This window comes from Dipodomys merriami, unplaced genomic scaffold (assembly GCF_024711535.1).
Source record: "Dipodomys merriami isolate MVZ:Mamm:240054 unplaced genomic scaffold, mDipMer1.0.p SCAF_11, whole genome shotgun sequence".
Lineage (NCBI taxonomy): Eukaryota > Metazoa > Chordata > Mammalia > Rodentia > Heteromyidae > Dipodomys > Dipodomys merriami.
In genome coordinates, this window is record NW_027202382.1 from 42294391 (window position 1) to 42313311 (window position 18921).

The following is an 18921-nucleotide window of genomic DNA, read 5'->3' on the forward strand; positions in this document are numbered from 1 at the left end:
ACATAAGCAACATAGGAGCCGTTCCCTCAGGAAGGATATAGGGATAGCACTGTGGGCATTTGGGGGAGGGAAGTGGGGACCTGGGGGTGCCTTAGAGGGCAGAGATCATTTGAAGATTCAGTTCAGAGATTGCAGGACACTTGGAGGCTGGGCATCAGGGAGACAGTAGTGGGGTACTGGTGGGGGAAGAGGCAGCTTGACAATCAAGTTGCTCATATCCTTTAGGTCTGAAATGATACCCTGGGAGGATGTTTGGCTTAAGCCCACTCTAGCTTACTTAAGAGAAAAAGGAAGGCTTATAAGAGCTGTCTAGTAGAAACTCAGGAGGCTCCAGAGGGCCTGGGAGGAGAAGTGAAACACCATTTCAGTCGCTCTCTTGTGGCTGCTCTCCAGGTCTCCACCATCCCCTTCGTTCTCCCTTTCTGAATATGAAATTGCAAGGGAGACCAGGTCCTATCAAGGCCTGAAAGTCATTGAATCGAAATGATCCACAGGAAGCTTGGGATCTCCCCTCACCCGCTGGCCTGCTTGGTTTCCCGCCCAGGTCTTCCAAAACTGCAGTAGTGCATCCTCTTCGTGTACAGAAGCCTGGAGCACATGCCGGTTCCCTCGCTGCTACAAAGCCTTGCTAGCTGAAGGTAGCCCCAGCTCACCTCCTCGCGATGTACAGGCATAGCGATCCGGCTTTATCTAGCTGGGTCCCTGCATCCAGCCCACAGGGCAGTCAGTGCTCAAGGGCTCTTAGGCGATGCCTCTGACTTAGGAAGAGGGCGTGGTCACAAAGTTGGAAATGATAAAACCTGAACCAACCAGCCTGCAGAACGCTAGCCCCTCAGCCTCTTTGTGTCAGGAGCCATAAAGGGCCACCAGGAGACTGTAACACCTCTTTGGTGGAGAGCGCCCTCCTGAGCTGGGGACTTTCTCAGTGGAGCTGAGGGCGGGCATCCTCTAGGTGCACGCGGACAGAGGTGAGGAGAGATGGTGTGGGTGTGGCAGGGAATGGGCGTGGCCCGTGCGGGGCGGGGCCTCTGTGTGGGCGGGGCGGGGCTCTGTAGGGCTCGATTGCCGAAGGCTTGGGATGAGAGCCTGTCTGGAGCCCGGGTTGTGGAGAGAAGAGGCGGAGCTCCAGGATTGGGGCCACGCCTGTGGGCGGGACGTACGGATGGTCCGCCCCCGAGAGAGGGCGGTGCCACGATAGAAACGGACCCAGAGTCTCCGGGTGAGAAGGGGCCGGGCCGCTGAGGGAGCGCGAGCCCGGCTTCGAGGGCGGGAGCCGCGCGGGCACGCCGTACTGCCGGGTAGGTGAGCAGGGCCTGGGTCTTCGGTGAAGGGCGAGGAGCGGGACGTGTGGGACCGTGGGAGGGAGAAAGTTGAAGATGGGGTGGGCATTTGGGACCTCTGGGCTCCGCATAGGTGGGGAGGAAGGACCCCCGCGGGGCTGCACCGCCCAAGGTTCCAGAGGAGGACGTCAAAGTTCAGGGAAGGGCCTGGTGCAGACTGAGGGGCGTGGGGCGGGTTGGGTTAGGGTGTGGGGTGGGGAGGGGCGGGGCCTCAGGTCAGTTAATAGGCATGGGATCGGTGGGCGGAGTTGGAGGCGGGCTGGGGCGGAGCCTGGATCCAGCCGAGGGGCTTAGAGTGGCTGGGCTGAGCTTGGACGGGGCAATGGGCGTGGTCTCGGCCCGCCTGGGGGGGGGGACCAAGGGTCGGTTAGGCTGCAGTTCGGGGCGGGGCTTGAACCGGGCAGAGGGGAGAAGAGGCGGGCTAAGCTGGGGCTCGGGGCGGGGCTAGGGCGGGGCCTGGGCCCGGCGAGGGGCCGGGGCGGGGCGTGGGCTGCGGCGCGGGAGCCGAGCGTCCGGCCGATCCCAGCCGAGGCCCGAGCCCACCCGAGTGTGCCCGAGCCCGCAGCCCCCGCCCGGGGCGATGGAGCCGGAGCCCGGCGGGGCGGCCGCTGCGCTCCTGCGGCAGAAGAGGGCGGCGCTGCGGCGCAGGGGGTGCAGCTTCGAGAGTCCCAGGTACCGCGGCCGGGGAGGGGTGCGGCCTGGGGGTGGGGGACGGGAGCGGGGAGCGGGCCACGTGGGGGTTCGCCGTGCGGGGCCCGGTGCGGCGCGGCCGAGGGTGGGCGGGGGTCGGCGCGGAGCCCGGAAGAGCGGCCTTGCGGTCTGGGAGGGCTCAGCGGGAGGGCAGGGGGCGCAGGTCCGAGCAGTCGGGCTCCCCGGGACCTCAGTCCTGTGGCAGGCCCGGCACGCCGCGGCCCGGGTGGGTCTCGGGCTGTGGAGAAGGCGCCCTGCCCGCTTCTAACAGATGCTCAAGGACAAGGTCGGAGCCCCCAAGTGCAGAAGAGGGGGCTCCCTTCTCCTGGCGTCTGCCACCGATCTTCCCGCCGCAGGTGCCTCCACACCTGCTGCCTCCGTCCCGCCCATCGCCGGCGCCGGGGACCCCAGCCTTGCCGAGCACCGGGGTTCCCTCTTCCTGGCGGACATTTTCCTCTCCCCGGGGTCGCCGGGGCCCCTTTGCAGTCCCCACCCTCGTTACCTGTGGCGCTTCCCTGAAAAGCCCGTCCAGCGCGGTGTGCAGCCTGGACACACCCTCCTCGGCTTGGGGCTGACCGTGTCCTCCCTCCCCCTGCTGGACTCCTGTCCTCAGGCCCTGCCTGTAATCTCTGCTTCCAGATAGACCTATCCCTCTCTGGAGAGCCCCAGAGTTCACCCCCTGCCCGCCCCTCCTCACCCCCACACACTGCCTTTTCCTTACACCTCTTGAACCCACAGCCTACCTGGGCACTGGAAGCGTCTCCGGAAGCTGAGACCTGGCCCTCATGAGGCTGTCTCCCTGAGGAGCTCTCCATCATCCGCAACTTGGGTGGGGTCTGAGGTGGGGACAAGGAGAAGGACCAGAACATGGGACCCTGGTCCCCAATGAGGCAGAAAAGAGGGTTCACTTTCTAAGATACAAAGGAATCCCATCAAGACCCCTGAGTGGGTCCTTCTCCATCCTCCGTGCTTGGCCCACTCTGCCCAGCCTTGGCACTCCAGCAGTGCTGATGAGATGTGAGCAGGAGACCACAGGCATTCTGGTAGCATCCCAGGCCTGGCCCATCAAAGGCCTTTACAAAGGTGTGTGGAATGAACAAATGTCCAGCAGGTTGGCGGCTCTTTCTTTAAACGGAGCTGCTTCTCATGGATGCATTTGCTCCTGTCACCCCTTTTCTTTCCTTACACTATTCTACCCTTTCCTTTTTGAATAGTGCCCATCCCCTTCTCCAGAAAAGTCTTCCTTCAGTGAAGGCTGAGCTGTGTGCTGGGTCAACAGTTTCTGGAGTCCACAAACCATTGCGTGTGATAGTCTGGCTACTACATCTCCCCTTCCTCCACTAGCCTGAAAGAACCACATCAGAATACTCTGGCTTTGTTCTCATGGGGCTTACTCACAATTGTGGTTGGAGCAGGACAGATGAGAAAAGGTATACTAGGAGATAAGATTGAAGAGAGCCCACAGCTAGATCCCTGAAGTAGGCCTGAAGTAGAAGGTTTAGGGGAGCACTGTCCCACAGAACTTTCTGCCATGATGGAAACTTGCAATCCACTCCATCCAGTATGGGAACCATTAGCACCTGTAGCTGCTGATCACTTGAGGTGAGCTCAGCTTTGGAAATGAATGTGTACTTGTACTTAGCTTTCAGTGAGTAATGTTTACTATAGTGGACTGTGCCAGCTTACCTTCCTCCCATGTCTTCATGACCTTTTGCACAGAGGGAATGACTTTCTAGTTTCCAGAGCCTTTTTGCTTCCCATCTGACTCTCTATGAAGTTATCTTCAAGATAATAGGGATTACCAGATTTGTGTTGGTGATTGGGAAGTTTGAAAACATAGAAGACATAGTAACTCAGTTGATAAATATCCTTCCATGTATCATCTGGTCTTTTTCTTTCATACGGATGCATATATTTATATTTGCATTTTAACTTGATTTTTTTTGCTTAGTATGTCAGATTTTCCCATATCCTCAAACATTTCTTTCTTTTATTAAAAAATTTTTTTGTGAGTGGGGAAGGTGGCTCAGTGGTAGAGTGCTTGCCTCATATGCATGAGGCTCTGGTTCATTTCCTCAGCACCATATAAACAGAAAAAGCCGGAAGTCTCACTGTGGCTCACGTGGTAGAGCGCTAGCCTTGAGCTGAAGAACTGAGTGACAGTGCCCCATGGCTGGAACTTGTGCTGGGCTTGAACTAAGGGCCTCTCACTCTTGCTTAGCTTTTTCACTCAAGAATGGTGCTCTACTACTTGAGCCATACCTCCACTTCTTACTTTTTGCTGGCTAATTGGAAATAAGAGTCTCTTGTATTGTCCAGGCTGGCTTTGAACCACCACCTTCAGATCCTAGCCTCCTAGGTAACTAGGATTACATTTATGAGTACCAGCACCCAGCTTCTCAAACATTTCTTAAGTATTTTAAGTTGCTGTATAATATCCTGTTGTATGGATTTATTACAATTTGTTTAACTCGTTATTTATTAATGGACATGTACTTCATTTCAAGTTTTTTGCTCTCTCTAAAGATTCATCGAATCCATGTGCATTAGTCTATTTAGGAAGATAAGATCATAGAAGTAATGGGAATTTATTGGATCAAAGAAAATGAACATCTTAAAGGCTTTTGAAGTGAAGTGCCAAATTGCTTTCTGGAAAGTTTTACCAATTTATTGTTCCCTCAAGAGCATATGACGAGCCTGACCTATGATTATGTATCTGCCCAGTGATTTATTGTTTTAATTTTAATTTCAGTATATACTGATAAAGTGAACATTTTCTTTTTTTTTCTTTTTGTCCTGGGGCTTGAACTCAGGGCCTGGGTACTGTCCCTGAGCTGCTTTTTGCTCAAGGCTAGCACTCTACCACTTGGGCTACAGCACCACTCTGGCTTTTTCTGTTTATCTGGTGCTGAGGAATCAAACCCAGGGCTTCTTGCATCTAGGCAAGCCCTGAAGTGAACTTTTTTGTATTTTCTCTTGTATTTATTCATGACATACTTTTTTGTATTTTCTCTTGTATTCATAACGTACTTATTTTTATAAAATATATGCATGAACTTTGGAATGTTTGTCATTTCCTTATAAGATTGAAGTTCTTTGTATTTTTAAGGGAATTAATTTTTTTGGCTAAGTATATGGCAAATTTTTTCCAGTGTACTATTTTCATTTTTACTTTATGGTACTTTTGTGTGTGTGTGTGTGTGTGTGTGTGTGTGTGTACACGTGCATGAGCACCTGTAGGGTATTTTGTAGTTGTATATGGCAAATTTTTTCCAGTGTACTATTTTCATTTTTACTTTATGGTGTGTGTGTGTGTGTGTGTGTGTGTGTGTGTGTGTGTGTGTGTGTGTGTGTGTGTGTGTGTGTGTGTGTGTGTGTGTGTGTGTGTGTGTGTGTGTGTGTGTGTGTGTGTGTGTGTGTGTGTGTGTGTGTGTGTGTGTGTGTGTGTGTGTGTGTGTGTGTACGTGCATGAGCACCTGTAGGGTATTTTGTAGTTGTTTCTAAATTTGGATCTGATTTCTTCCACCTGTTGTGCTCAAGTTGAAGAAAATTTTTTAACTTTTCTTTTTCCTGAGACCGGGACTTGAATGTGGTATCTGATGTTTTCTTACTCATCGACTGGTGCTTTACCACCTGAGTCACACCTCCAACTCCAGAAAATATCTTAACTTAAAATAGATAAATGTTCATTTACAATTTCTCCAGTTACTTTGATTGGTTGAAAAAATTACCTCCTTCATTTCTCACCGAAATGGCCTCGCAGCTCTGGCTCTTCTTGTGGAACATCTTAACCATACAGGGGCTCTGTTCTGTACTGTGGCCAGTTGACCAGAAAGTGCAGAGTGGCACTGGAGTGTATGGATGTTCAGAGCTCTGCAGGTGCTTCTGGGGTGCAGCAGGGGTGAGATCTGGCCTCTTCTGCGAGCCTTTTTCCAGACTAGCCTCCCTTACCCATAGTCCTCAGTCGCTGCTCGCATCCCATTGTGTCAGCCTCATGTTGAGAGCTACTCATCTGATCTGGCCATCATCTTATTAGCAAGCAGGGAAGGGACATTGTTATGAATCTGGCCATTTGCTGATAAATAACCCACGTTAGCTCCAACCACTGGTGTGTAAACATTAGTGAATATAAAGGAACAAGGAGGGGCCAGGCTCTAGTGTTCTGTCAGGTGGCAGTGAGGAAGACTAGTTGGGACACTGATGACATGAGATAGGACATTCACACTGTTAGACAGCTTATACTGGACTTGTTCACAGATTGGATTCACAGATAAGGCCTTTGGAATGAGGTTGACCTATATTATTAGAGTCTCTGCCTTTTCACTGGTCACCTCACATTGGTGAACTTGGCCAAATGGCTTAAACCCTCCCCAACCTTGCTTAACTTGCTTGTAAAATGACCTATACAGACCTATACTGATGTGAGCTTTAAATATATGCTAATTCACGCAAAGTACTAGAAACAGTGCCTTCAGGAAGCATTACTAAACGATAGCTGTGGTGGATGAGGTGGATGAGAATTGTCAACCATACCTATCTTAAGAAATGTATCTGTTGCCTTTTTTCCCCTCCAAGTGATCAAGAAATTCAAGTAATGAACCTGAATTATTTTAAATTATTCATTAGTTGCTGAGCTGTGACCTTTTGGCTGCAACACCTCATGGGGACTGAGCCACCTTGGAGCCCCAACATTGACAGGTTCCGTACAGGTTCCTTATCAGTAAGACTGAACTTAGCAGGCAAGTCCTAAAGATCAAAGACTCTCAGTGCTGAATGGAGGAGCTGTGGACCCCACCTAGGTCGACCTGTCAGACAGCGGTCCTCAGAGTGGGTCCCTAGGCCCAAAGCAGCAGCATCACCTGGGAACTGTTAGGAATGCTCAATGAAAATCGGAGGGTGGGGACTCAGCAGTCTGTCAGTGTGTGAGCACCAATGCTCTGGAGTCTAGTATTGTAGTTTGCAAAACTACACACATAGGAGGAGGGCTATTTAACCCACAGCTTCCTGGGCAGAAGGCCAGGGAAGTTGGGATTTATATTCCAAACAAACTCACAAATAGTGCCAGTATTGCTCTAGCCTAGGGACATAACCAGTCCTCTAGAGTGTGCAGGAAACATTCCAGCAATAACATTTGGAGCTGATCATCCAGTGTCTGTGTATTTCGTGTAGGTCAGGGAGCCCATAGTTATAAGCCTTTTCACTAGTGAGCAGCTCTGTTATTTTCCCTCATCCTTGTCATCCTCCACTCATGATTCTACAGGACCAATGCCCCCAAGTGAAAGCAGCTGAGGTTGTGGAGTGTAATTTCAGAGTCAAGTGGTTCTTCTACCTGGACCATAATGCACCAGCGTCATTTCTGATAGGCTGTTTTATGAGTAAACATTTTTAAAAATATTATCAGAGACTATCAGTGACAAGCAAAGGAGAATTATAGATTTGTGCTTTGCAAAATGCTGTAGGGATACAAGCGTTAGGAATGGATGGGCACAGGTACTTAAATAATGTCATCAGTAATAATGTTTTTGTTTTTCTTCTCAGGGTCCCTCACAGAGACAAAGACAGCCAATTACTAATTTGCCTTTCTACTGCAGCAGAAAGATGGGGCTTCCCTCTTAATGGTTCTAGCACATGTCCCAGGGTTGGCACTCATTGGCTGTCTTTGTTGCTGTGGAGATCCTTGAAGCAACTGCTTAGGTCAGAAGGGGATGAAACATGTTAGTTGACTGGACTTGGATCATGAACTCAACATGGATCTAAGGGGTTAAAAAACTTCAGTATATAGGGAGCAACAGGTGATTTCCCAAAGGAGAATCACCATGTTGTCACCAGAAGGAAGTGGAGCCAAACAAAAAGCAAAGTATCGTGACATCTGAGAAACTTTTCTAAAATACAAGTGCCCAGATGCCACTCAGAGTCACAGAACTGGGCTCTCTGTGGGGTTTTTGCTGTTGTTCTAGTTATAAAAGACTGCCTTGGTTAAGAGATTAAATTAAGTTTGCTCTCAGTTCAGCCACTGTGGCCGGAGGGCCCCACCATGACTGAAGAGTTTGAGTTACAAATAGAAATATTCCCCAATATTGCTCCACAAATGATGGCTTCCTTATTAGTAATGCATAGAGCCCACGCCTTGGGAGAACAAAATTGATGCCAAGACAAATGCTTTCTTATTCTCGTGCATTGCTTTCCAGGCCAAGATCTCTTCTGAAAAGAGCAGTTGTTCATTATTCATGTGGTTCCCTCCTTCCTCCTTTCTTATGTTTCTCCTGACTCTTGGATTTCCTTGTTGTTGTTTTCTGCATTTCAGGTAGTTTTATAACCAAGTACTTCAACATGAGTAGATTCCAGAGTCTTCGTTCCTCTATATTATGCTGTTATTCTTTTGTTTGTGCCAGGCCCTTAAGTATTTAATCATAAATAAATCTGCTACTGTCAGCTTCCTTTAGGAGAAACAGCAGTCTTCCTGGGAAAGACTAGAGAAGCTGTCTCATATCGGGCTGACATAATGGGCTCCTAGGGCCAATGGAAGAAAATTAATTTTCATATTATGTCTGTTCTCCTAAAAGCAGGGAAAAAACAGCCTTTATTATTCACTGAGATTTTAAATTAATGCAGACCAGCTTCCTTTCTTGGAGGAAGACAATAGTCAAATTAGTTTTGCTTTAGAAGGTTAATATGAGAAATTAGGTTTGGCCGTCTGGTTTCCAGAGAGTTGAAGATTTGAAGAGAGATGAAGTCTGACAAACAGTGCTGTAGGAAAATTGTAAGAGATGCAGGCTCGATAGTGAGTCTCATTGCTGCTTTGCCTGAGGAAAAATTTGAAGCAGCACACAAAGATAGAGAGAGACCGGAATACAGAGTTCAGAAAAAGAAGAACTACACATCTTCTTGTTTCTAAAGCTAAGATCTTACTCCGGAGGTAGAGGCAGGAGGATCAAGATATTAAGTCTGGCTGGGATGCCCATTGTAAGGTCCCATCTCAACACCAAAATATAAATGGAAAATGCTAGGGGTATAGTCCAAGTAGTGGAACTTTGCCTTTCATGAACAAGGCCCTGGGTTCCATGCTGTATGCATGCATACATACAATCATACATAAACAGGTGAGGCAAGGGAACTAGGATCTAAAGAAGACAGTCAACAAATATGAATTGGTATTGAAATATAACTACCCAAAGAGATTTCCAGAAGGCTGTTCACTGTAGGTTTGCCTGTTGTCTTTGGTTGTTGAAGCTGCTACAACAATGCCTTAATAGCTCATAATCGTCAGAAATTTATTTCTCACAGACTTAGAGGTTATAAGTCCAAGATCAAGGCACCAGCAGATTTAGTGTCTGGGGGAGCCTGTTTCTCAGACAGGGTGCCCTCTAGAACGGTTCTCACATGGCAAAAGGACATATGAGACTCTTTTCACCTCTCATACAGCGGTGCTCCCCATTTGTGATCCCTCCTCACCTCATCACTCTCCACAGACCTTCTTACACTGTCAGATTGGGGGTAAAGCTTTACCCTTTGGGGGACGTAAACATTCAGACCTTTCCACTTGTTAAAGTGTTGTAAAAAATCCATCAGTCAGTACAATACTAATCACTAGAAATGTAATTTCAGTCTAGATTTCTGACATACATGGTAACAGATACAGGCTCTTCTGGTAATAGCCAATATGTAGAGTCATGTATATATTTTAACTCTTTTTTAGTGGCCACTATAAATCAGTGAAATTCATTGAATATTTTATTCAACCCAGCATATCAAAAATACTATCCTTTCAACATGCAATCAGTATTTAGAATTATCTACACAGTTTGCTTTTTTCAGTAAGTTCTTTGAGATTTAGGTTGTGTTTCGGTTACAGCGTGTCTCAGTCCAGACCAGCCACGTTGCAAGGCCTCAGAAGCCACTGTGATTGGTATTGCTTTATGCTTACTTGCTGTGTTTTTTTGAAAAAAAAAAAAAAACAGCAAGGTTTTTGTTTTTATCTTTAATTTGGCAATGAATCACAGTGAAATAAAGAAAAAAAGGGAGTTCAGAGATTTCTTGGAAACCATTGTATCAAGGCTATGTGATGTGATTAAAATTTTTTTCTATTTTAGAGAAATACACTTAGTATAAAGAAAGGCTTGAGGCATTGCTCAGGTGGTAGAGTAAATGCAAGGCCCTTAGTTCAAACCCTACTACTGCCAGAAAAAAATATCAAGATTAGTATAAATATCTAAAAAGAAAAGGAGAGAGAGAGAGAGAGAGAGAGAGAGAGAGAGAGAGAGAGAGAGAGAGAGAGAGAGAGAGAGAGAGTGTGTGTGAAATGTGATTGACTACATGAAATGAAGTGCTAAAAACTGACCCTGGGTTTTAGCATCCCACAGTCATGGTAGCCTTTTGACAAGAAGTCTTAGCAGTAGTGTGAGGATGGAACCCTCTAAGAGATAATGAATATAAACAAAACAACACACATAGCTCTGCAGGAGTGGAAGAAAGATGACTTGAAAGTAGTCTTTTGTTTATTTTGGCCTGGGAGTTTTAGTTTTTATTTCATGAAGCTGTTTATATTGAATGAATATGATCCAGTAAAGGAGAAGGATTTCAGTGTAAGGAAAGTATGTTTTACTTGAAAAAGAGAAAATGCTTACCGGTTATAATAGCAGCCATCCCACATTTGAAGAATAGCATGGAAGAAAGACTCGGGCCCACGTGGTGTGCGGCCTTGGCTGCACCTCACATCACAGAGACTGTGAGGCGCAGTAAATCAGAGGACGCTGTACATGAAAGAACACCCCCAGCGGGCAGGGCTGCCCCGAGCTATGATGGCTTTAAAAGCAGTTAAATTTTTATTGTTGGAGATGTGAGAGCATCTGTAAGCTAGACTCCTGTTTCCTACCTATTTTAAGTTGTCACTTTTGGATCTTAAGTTTTCAGCAGCATGCTTGAAAATTGGCCCCAAACAATGTCGTGCACTAGTAGATCGTGCTCCAGAATCACAGTGACCCCAAATACCCTGCTTGTTGCCAGCTGTGTTTTTGGATGCCCCAGCACCTCTACTGCCTAGGCTGAAGTGACTAATGCTTTAAAAGGACCCTTTTAGACTCAAAAGCAACCTTCCCCACTGGTGGCAGGGCTCAAGTAGTAGAACACCAGCAGAGCAAGCAAGTCTAAACAGGCACAAGGCCCTGAGTTCAAATCCCAGTACTGCAATAATTATTATGTTAATAATCATTCAAACCCCAGTACTGCAATTATTATTATTAGGATTATTATTAGGATTATTATAGCAGCTCAGAAAAACAAAAGTAACCCTCCTACACATTCCAATGAAAGTGGAGTCCATTTTTGTTGCTTACTGGAAGTCACCCCCTTGTCCCTGCTAGCAGGAATCTGTACCTGGCTCTCGCTCTGCATCAGGTCACCTCAGCCTTTAGGCACACAGTCCCACATGTCAGGTTTTGTAAAGGGCTTCTCAGTAGGAATCCATCGCAGACAACTACTTTCCCTGGTATAAGTAGAAAAAGAGAGTTGATCCTGATATAAGCAGTTAAATGCTTACAGAGTCATCAGAAAGGCTGGGAAGCTAACGAGTGTGAGCCCCCCGGCCTGCTCAGCATTGCTGTAATCAGAGAGGAGGCTACCACTGCACAGTAAGAGGTTAATCTGAGGTCTGGAGGTGTTGCTCAGTTTTAGAATACTTGTCTAGCATGTGCAAGGCCCTGGGGTTGATCCCTAGCACCAGGGGAAGAAGACAAGCAAACAAGCTGATCACTCAAGGAGCCAGAAACTACTGCTGTCTTCAATAGCTGCAAAAACACAGTGCCAACTCTGCCTTGATCCCCAATGTTGTCAACACTCTTCAGAGAGTTGCAGAATCAAGAAGCTGTGAGAGGCTGGGGCATGGATCAAGTGTAGAATACCTGCCTAGCAAGCCCAAGGCCCTGAATTAAAAGTCTAGGATTGCTCCAGCCCAATATATACATAAGTGTATGTATGTATGTATGTATATATATATATATATATATATATATGCATAAAAGTTAGCAAAACCCTCTCTGAAAAATAATAAAATCAAGAAGGTTGGTGGAGTACCTGCCTAGCAAGTGTGAGGCCTTGAGTTAAAACCCTAATGTCTCCAAAAGAACAAGAAGCTAGGGGCTGGGAATGTGGCTTAGTGGTATAGTGCTTGCCTAGCATACATGAAGCCCCAGGTTTGATTCCTCGGTACTACATAAACAGAAAAAGCTGTGGCTCAAGTGGTAGAGTGCTAGCCTTAAGTGAAAAGAAGCTCAGGATCAGTACACGGGCCTGAGTTCAAGCCCCAGGACTGGCAAAAAAAAAAAAAAAAAAGAACAAGAAGCTGCTGGCTCCAGACTCACAGCACCTTGTCACCATCTGCAAAAGCATGAAAACTCCTGGTGCCTCTTTTTCCCTCTGCCTGGCTCATTTCCAAACCAGAGACTCTTGGAATTGCCTCTGTTCTGTGGCATCTACTTCATGTTCTAAGTGCTAGTGTTTCAGTATGGGCAAGGAGAAGCCATTGCAGAGGGCCAGGCAGTGGCTTGCTTTAATCACAGCAAAAAACAACCTAGACCCACTGATGGAAAGCTGCTGAAACCCCAGTAAAGGCTCCTGAACTTCAGGAGGCTGCCATCTTATTGGATAGAGGGGAAGTCTCAGGTGAGTAGCTGAAGTGGGCTTGCCAGAACTGTTGATGGAAGTGATCACAGAAGAGCCTGCCTTTCCTGTTAGGAGCAAAGCTAAGGATCTCTAGAAGCACTGCTGGCCATTAAGTATTCCCTGTGTCGATCCCTATATCTGTGCTCTGTATCCACCCCCTGTGGCAAGCCTGGCTTGGTCTCTTACAGACGGGTTGTCTCAGAGGCTGCTGAAGCAGTGAGCAGGGTGCTCATCTCCTCATCACTGTTACCAAATACCTGGCAGAAGCAACTTAAAGGGGAGAATTCTTGTCTATTTTAGCTGCTGGTTTCAGAGTTGTGTCCTTGCTTGTTTGGCCCCATGAGCTTGGGCAGAGCATCATGGCAACTGGAGCATATGATGGAGGAACTATTTCATCTCATAGTGTACAGGAAGGACAACCTTCAAAGACATGTCCCATTGACCTACTTCCCTTACCTCGCCCCACCTTCTGGCTTCCACATCTTCTGAGCACCAGGCACTCAGTCCAATGCAAGAGCCTGTGGAAGACATCGTGTATCCAAACCATAACAAACAACCTGACCCAAGCCACCAGTGACTTCAAGGAAGGCCCAGTGTCCCGACATGTTCTCCCTATCCTAGATGGATAGTTTGCCAATGTTTTCAGCATTCAGGTAGTCATTCATTCATTCAAACATTCCCAGGATGCCTCTGTGCACTGGACACATGTTATGAACAGGCATGGACCACTCTCCAATAAGCAAATGCATAACCAGCATGGCTTCTGTGAGTGTCAGCGCCACGTGTGGACACAGAGAGAACTGCAAATATCCACTGCTGCCCTGGCTCAGCCAGAGCCACTGCTCACTTGACAGTTGACATCACAGGCCAAAAAAGCTGAGCTTGCTTGAAGACCTGTAAGAGTGTCAGCCTCTGCCAAGACCATGGTGCTGATGGGTGGGCATGGCTCCCCCAAATCCTCATGGTTCCTCGTAGAACCACTGAATGTCAGGAATTAATGTAGGGGGCGTCTGCCTCTGGAGGAGCAGAACTGCGGTCTTGTTTCCTTGTGTGCCATTTTGCTCTCCTCGGGGAGGTCTGCCTCCCAGCACTGGAGACCCTGCTTGTTACTTTGCAGTTCTGTTCTGTGCTGTCTCGCCCCCCTCGTAGGCCCTCTCCAGGTCTAGCCATAACTGCTATAGCTGTGAAGAGCATCCGGAGCTCCCTGATGACCTCAGTGGAGCACTGTTGCTCCTGGAGGTCAGTCACGTTCCTCTCCACCCCCATCATGTAGACCCACAGCACTGAGCTTCAAGACACATGAAGGCCTTGCAGGATTTGGCAGAAAATGGTCCTGGAGGTTGTCCTCAGCCTGACAGGAGTACCTTCTATAGAAGGTTTTCTGAAGGACCCCTCACCTGACCACCACCGTTCCCCCAAAAGCCTTCTTCCTGCCCTGTCTAAGATCTTTGTCCCAGATTCTTTCAAAGTAGTCTGTTGTATGATTTGACCTTTTGTTCTCTTCATCCTCGTGATGCTGACAATTGCATATGGGGGCCATACTAGAAGATTCTGCATGTTCATCTAGCCACTGAATCCACCTTTACTGCTTCACTAGTAATGGAACTGTCTTGACCCTCTTGATCTAAGCGGATTGGGGCCTCTCTCCCAGCTTGCACTGGGAGGCTATCCTTGAAAAGTGTGAATACTTCTGGAGCCAGTGGGAACAGAGCCGTCGTTACTGCCCCTGGATTTTGCCTCTGGTCCACTGAGGCTCCCTGACCCTCTAGCAAGCCTTCCCTTCATAGCCAGACAGCACCACCCCCTCCGGTGTGCACACTCGAGGGCAGCTAGGCCCCTTCAGAAAAGGTCGAATCTGAAGTCTTGTAGCTCTTGGCCCTTTTGGCAGGTTCACATGCACTTTAGCTTCATATCTTTGAAGAGGTTTTAGCAGTTCAAGTAGAAGACATACTTCCCTCAGCCTTTCCTCAGGCTGACCACCTCCTTTTTTTTTTCTTTTTTTTTTTTCAGTCATGGGCCTGAACGCTGGGCCTGGGCACTGTCCCTCAGCTCTTCAGCTCAAGGCTAGTGCTCTACCACTTGAGCCACAGCGCCATTCCTGGCTGTTTCTGCTTATGTGGTGCTAAGGAATTGAACCCAGGGCCTCATGCATGCAAGCCAAGCATTCTACCACTGAGCCACCTTCCCAGCCCAGGGCCACCATACTGCCTGACTACCCGCCAGTTCCCATTCCCCCAGGAGGGTGTGATGGGGTCAGGCTTGTTCCTTCCCATTACACAGACTCCCACATTTCTTTCCACATGTGTACATGTAATTGTACCAGCAGGTCTCTGGAGTTTTGCCTAAAGTTTGGCCATTCTCTGTTAAAACACTTTTTTTTTCTTCTATCTATTGGGCTGTTTTAGAGTTCCAAGGATTTAGGCAAATGACCACTGCCTTCTTTCCACGAAGTCCTTTACTGTTAAATGTCTTAAATTGACAATAAATACAAAATATGTCTGAAGGATTAGGAAACACCCACTTTTAAAAATGGAAGTTAAGACTAGAAAGGCTAAATGAAGTGAACAGATTAAAGTTACCAGTGATGAAACAAAATCCAAGCAGAAGATGAAAGGTGAGACTTGAACAGACTCATAAAGAATTCTAGAGTTGGGGCTGGGAAGGTGGCTCAGTGGTAGAGCGCTTACCTTGCATGCATGAGGCTCTGGGTTCAATTCCTCAGCACCACATAAGCAGAAAAGGTGGGAAGTGTCACTGTGGCTCAAGTGGCTAGAGCGCTCGCCTTGAGCTGAAGAGCTGAGAGACAGCCCAGGCCCAGAGTTCAGGCCCCACAACCAACCAAAAAAAAAAAAAAAAAAAAGAACTCTAGAGTTGTGGTTAGCAGATAAAATTAAATAGTAGAAAGGTGCGAAAGAGCTAACACTTAGATGTTGAAACAAAATCTGTATTTTAAAATTATGCATACTTAACACAGCTTGCTTTGCACCGCCTGCCTGTCAGTTGTTCGGTGTTACCTGTGGCAAGCGGTCACCAAGCTGACAGCACATCCATCAGAGTAAAGCTGGCCTTCACACGGCTTAGCCTCAACCTGAAGCCTTTCTCGGCTCATTGCAGATCGCTGCTCTTTCTCGTCTCCCTTATTGGGGTCTTGAGAATACTTTCTCACTAAGTCTTTTTGCATGCAAATATGATCTTTATCATTAAAAGTCTCTTAAGGTTCAGAAGAAAGTGTCTCTCTAGCCTGAGCCCTACTTTATTATTATTTTTTTGCTGTTTTGGTGCTGGGGCAGCAGTAAACTCTGGTGACACCGAGGTTCGGTGGCACTGAGTAAGGAACCTTGGCTCACCTATCACAATAGCCACTTGCCTTTTTTGTCTCAGGTAGAAGACAGAGCTTTAATGTCTACTTGCTGCAAAGGTAAGCAGCCTGAAGCCAGCATAGGGGACGACTGGTTACAAGTCTAAGTCAGGCAAACAGCAGGTGGCATGTAGGGCCCAGAGAGAGTGATGGGAAGAGCTAGCTGAGTTATCACTTACTAAGAGGAACCCCAAGGGGAGGTACCTAGCAAGAGAGGAGAGTCCTGGGCCTGTGTGGCATTCCTAGAGCAGCTTGGAGTGCCAAACACATATTGTGGTAGCATCACTTCCTGTGGCATCCAGCCTCAGCAGGGCAGCTCCCTCTGCAGATGGTTACTGCCCTGACCAGCCCTGACCCACTTGGCCTTCTCTCTAGCCTGATCATAGTCTTTTAAAAACCAACAAACAAACAAACAAACATTGCAAAAGAGCACCTCTTGATCAGCTGTTATCTAAGATAGCTATTTATGTTTTTGTCCTAAGGCTTGAACTCAGGGTTTTTTGCTGCTTAATTGGAGATAAGAATGTCATGGACTTTCCTGCCCAGACTGGCTTCAATCTACAGTCCTCAGATCTTAGCCTCCAGAGTAGCTTGGATTACAGGCATGAGCCACTAGTGCCTGGCATGATTTTTTTTAAAGGAAATAAGAAAACAGTTTATTCTGAACCAAACTTGAGTGTCTAGCCTGGGGCTGGTGGCTCACGCCTGTAATCCTAGCTACTCACGAGGCTGAGATTTGAGGATTGTGGTTCAAAGCCAGCCCGGGCAGGAAAGTCCATGAGACTCTAATCTCCAAGTAACCATCAGAAAACTGGAAATGGCTCTGTGGCTCAAATGGTAGAGCACTAGCCTTGAGTTGAAGAGCTGAGGGACAGCACCTAGGCCCAGAGTTCAAGCTCCATGACCTAACAAAACAAAACAAAACAAAACATGAGTGTCCAAAACTTGAGAAGATGGATGCAAGTTATCCTTCACGATGTGTTGCCACTTTTTATTTTTATTTTTCCACTTCCAAGTAACAGGATTTTGTTGGTTGCTTGTCTGTCACGTAAGGTAGAAGTGAGTGAGGACATTGCTAGACATTGCTAATTGGCTTGGAAAATCACTCCAATTGAAGGAGCAGGAATGCCTCCTGCCTAACAATACTGCAAACCTTCCTTTCCCACCTTCTTCTCTTCCCACCTTCCTCACTATGTGAGCCAAGAAAGAGCAGTAGGGTCTCAGGAATTCATTTCTTAATTGATTTCATGAATAATCCAATTTCCCACTCAGAAAGAATTTGCTGTTTATATTAGATGGGGCTGTATCCTTTTTGTCTCCCGTGTTGTCAGTCCTTGAATATTTTAGCTGGAAATTAGATGAACCAAGTATTGTGGGACAATCACAGTGATGACTATTAAATCCCACCTCCAGAAGTTCTTGACATAGCTTCCCTTACTGACTCATTACTGCCTTTTTTTCTTATGATTATTTAAATCATCATTGTACCTTTAAACCTATATTAGCCCACCTTTTCATTATGATCACAAAACACTAGAGGATGGATAAGTTTAAAAGAAAATAGATTTTTGTGGCTCACAGTTCTGATCCAAAGGGTGAGAGGTTATATGGTAATGACCTTGCTGGCTGAGCCGTGTGTGTGTGTGTATGTGTGTGTGTGTGTGTGTGTGTATGTGTGTGTGTGTGTGTGTGTGTGTGTGTTATGTATTTGAGTATGCATGTGAGCACACACTCTCTTCTAGTAAAGCCACTGGGATTCAGTCATGAGGGCCAACCTGTAATGACTTCATTGAATCCTGATACCCTTCCCAAGGTCCTGCCTCTAAACACCAGAGTTGGCTTAATTTTCACCTTCTTGATACCTTATAAAAGGGATTAAATCTCAACACAGGGACCCATGCAAACCATACTGAAATGATAACAAGATCCCGCTATCTTGGCTCTGGGGGTGGTGTAACTCATTGTTGAAGGGGTATCATGGGACTTGAACTGAGCTGGGGCCGTGCCTGCTCCATGCTCCTGAGCACCACTCTGTAGGCTGGTTGTAGTGCTGCCTCAGTGGGCACCTGGGTCTCAGAAGAGCCTTAGTGTCTCCTCAATGCTTACAAAGAGGCTGCCCTTGGGGAGGGTACCAGGTCGGGCTGTGGTGGGCCTGCCTGCTTCTCCGGTTCTCAGCATCTCTCCCACCTCCTTCTGCTTCAGCACAGTGCCCCAGCCTCCAGGCCCACTGATGGAGCCGCTCACCAAAGGGTCCTGTGGGAGTCAGATGGCACAGACCCTTCTGTGGAAAGCCAAGTCATCTCTCTCCTTTGGCATCCAGCCCCTACAGACGTGGCCAACGAAAGACCCTGAACTAGAGTCCCAGGTCAACCTGTAAGTAAGTAAAAGAAGCAGCCTCTCAGCTCGGGGGGGGGGGGGGGGTGGTAGTGGTGGTGGTATTTCTCTTGCTGATGTCTTAGACATCTATTTAACAATATTCACTAAGTACCTACTCTGGACAGACCCTGTGTCAGGATGAGCAAATCAAATTCAGCCAGCCACTTATCAAGTTATGATTTGGGAAATATTTACAGAATGCCTTCTCTGTCAGCATACTGGCATGCAAGAGAAAATGTCTTCCTTACCCTTGATAGAGGAGCTTGACTATGGTGGGACAGCAGTTCCCCTAGCCACCGCCAGGCAGCAGTCTGCCCCTCCCAGACCCCACTGTCCCACAAGAGGCTTGCTCCAACATTTGAACTTGGAGGAAGGAATAGAAAGTTCATTTGGCTGTAGGCAGACTCTTTGCCAACAACAACAACAAAAAAAACACTGATAGTAAGGAAATGTATGCTTTTATCCAGACTTTTTATTTAGTCTACCATCCTTAATTCTTAA

At 47.4% G+C, this 18921-nt stretch overlaps 1 protein-coding gene across 3 annotated transcripts in view; it reads left to right on the top strand.

The window, feature by feature from the left end:
* The first annotated feature begins 1193 nt into the window (after window positions 1–1193).
* Window positions 1194–18921, top strand: part of Garnl3 (GTPase activating Rap/RanGAP domain like 3) — a 131139-nt gene continuing 113411 nt past the window's right edge. Inside the window, exons 1-2 of one of the 3 annotated variants that reach the window (XM_070013977.1) lie at window positions 1194–1298; window positions 18247–18417. In XM_070013977.1, coding sequence (XP_069870078.1) covers window positions 18275–18417 — 143 coding nt within the window. In that variant the 5' untranslated portion in view covers window positions 1194–1298; window positions 18247–18274. Of the gene's footprint in view, window positions 1299–1816; window positions 2013–18246; window positions 18422–18921 lie in introns of those variants that run through there. The other 2 variants (XM_070013970.1, XM_070014007.1) reach the window with 2 other exon arrangements.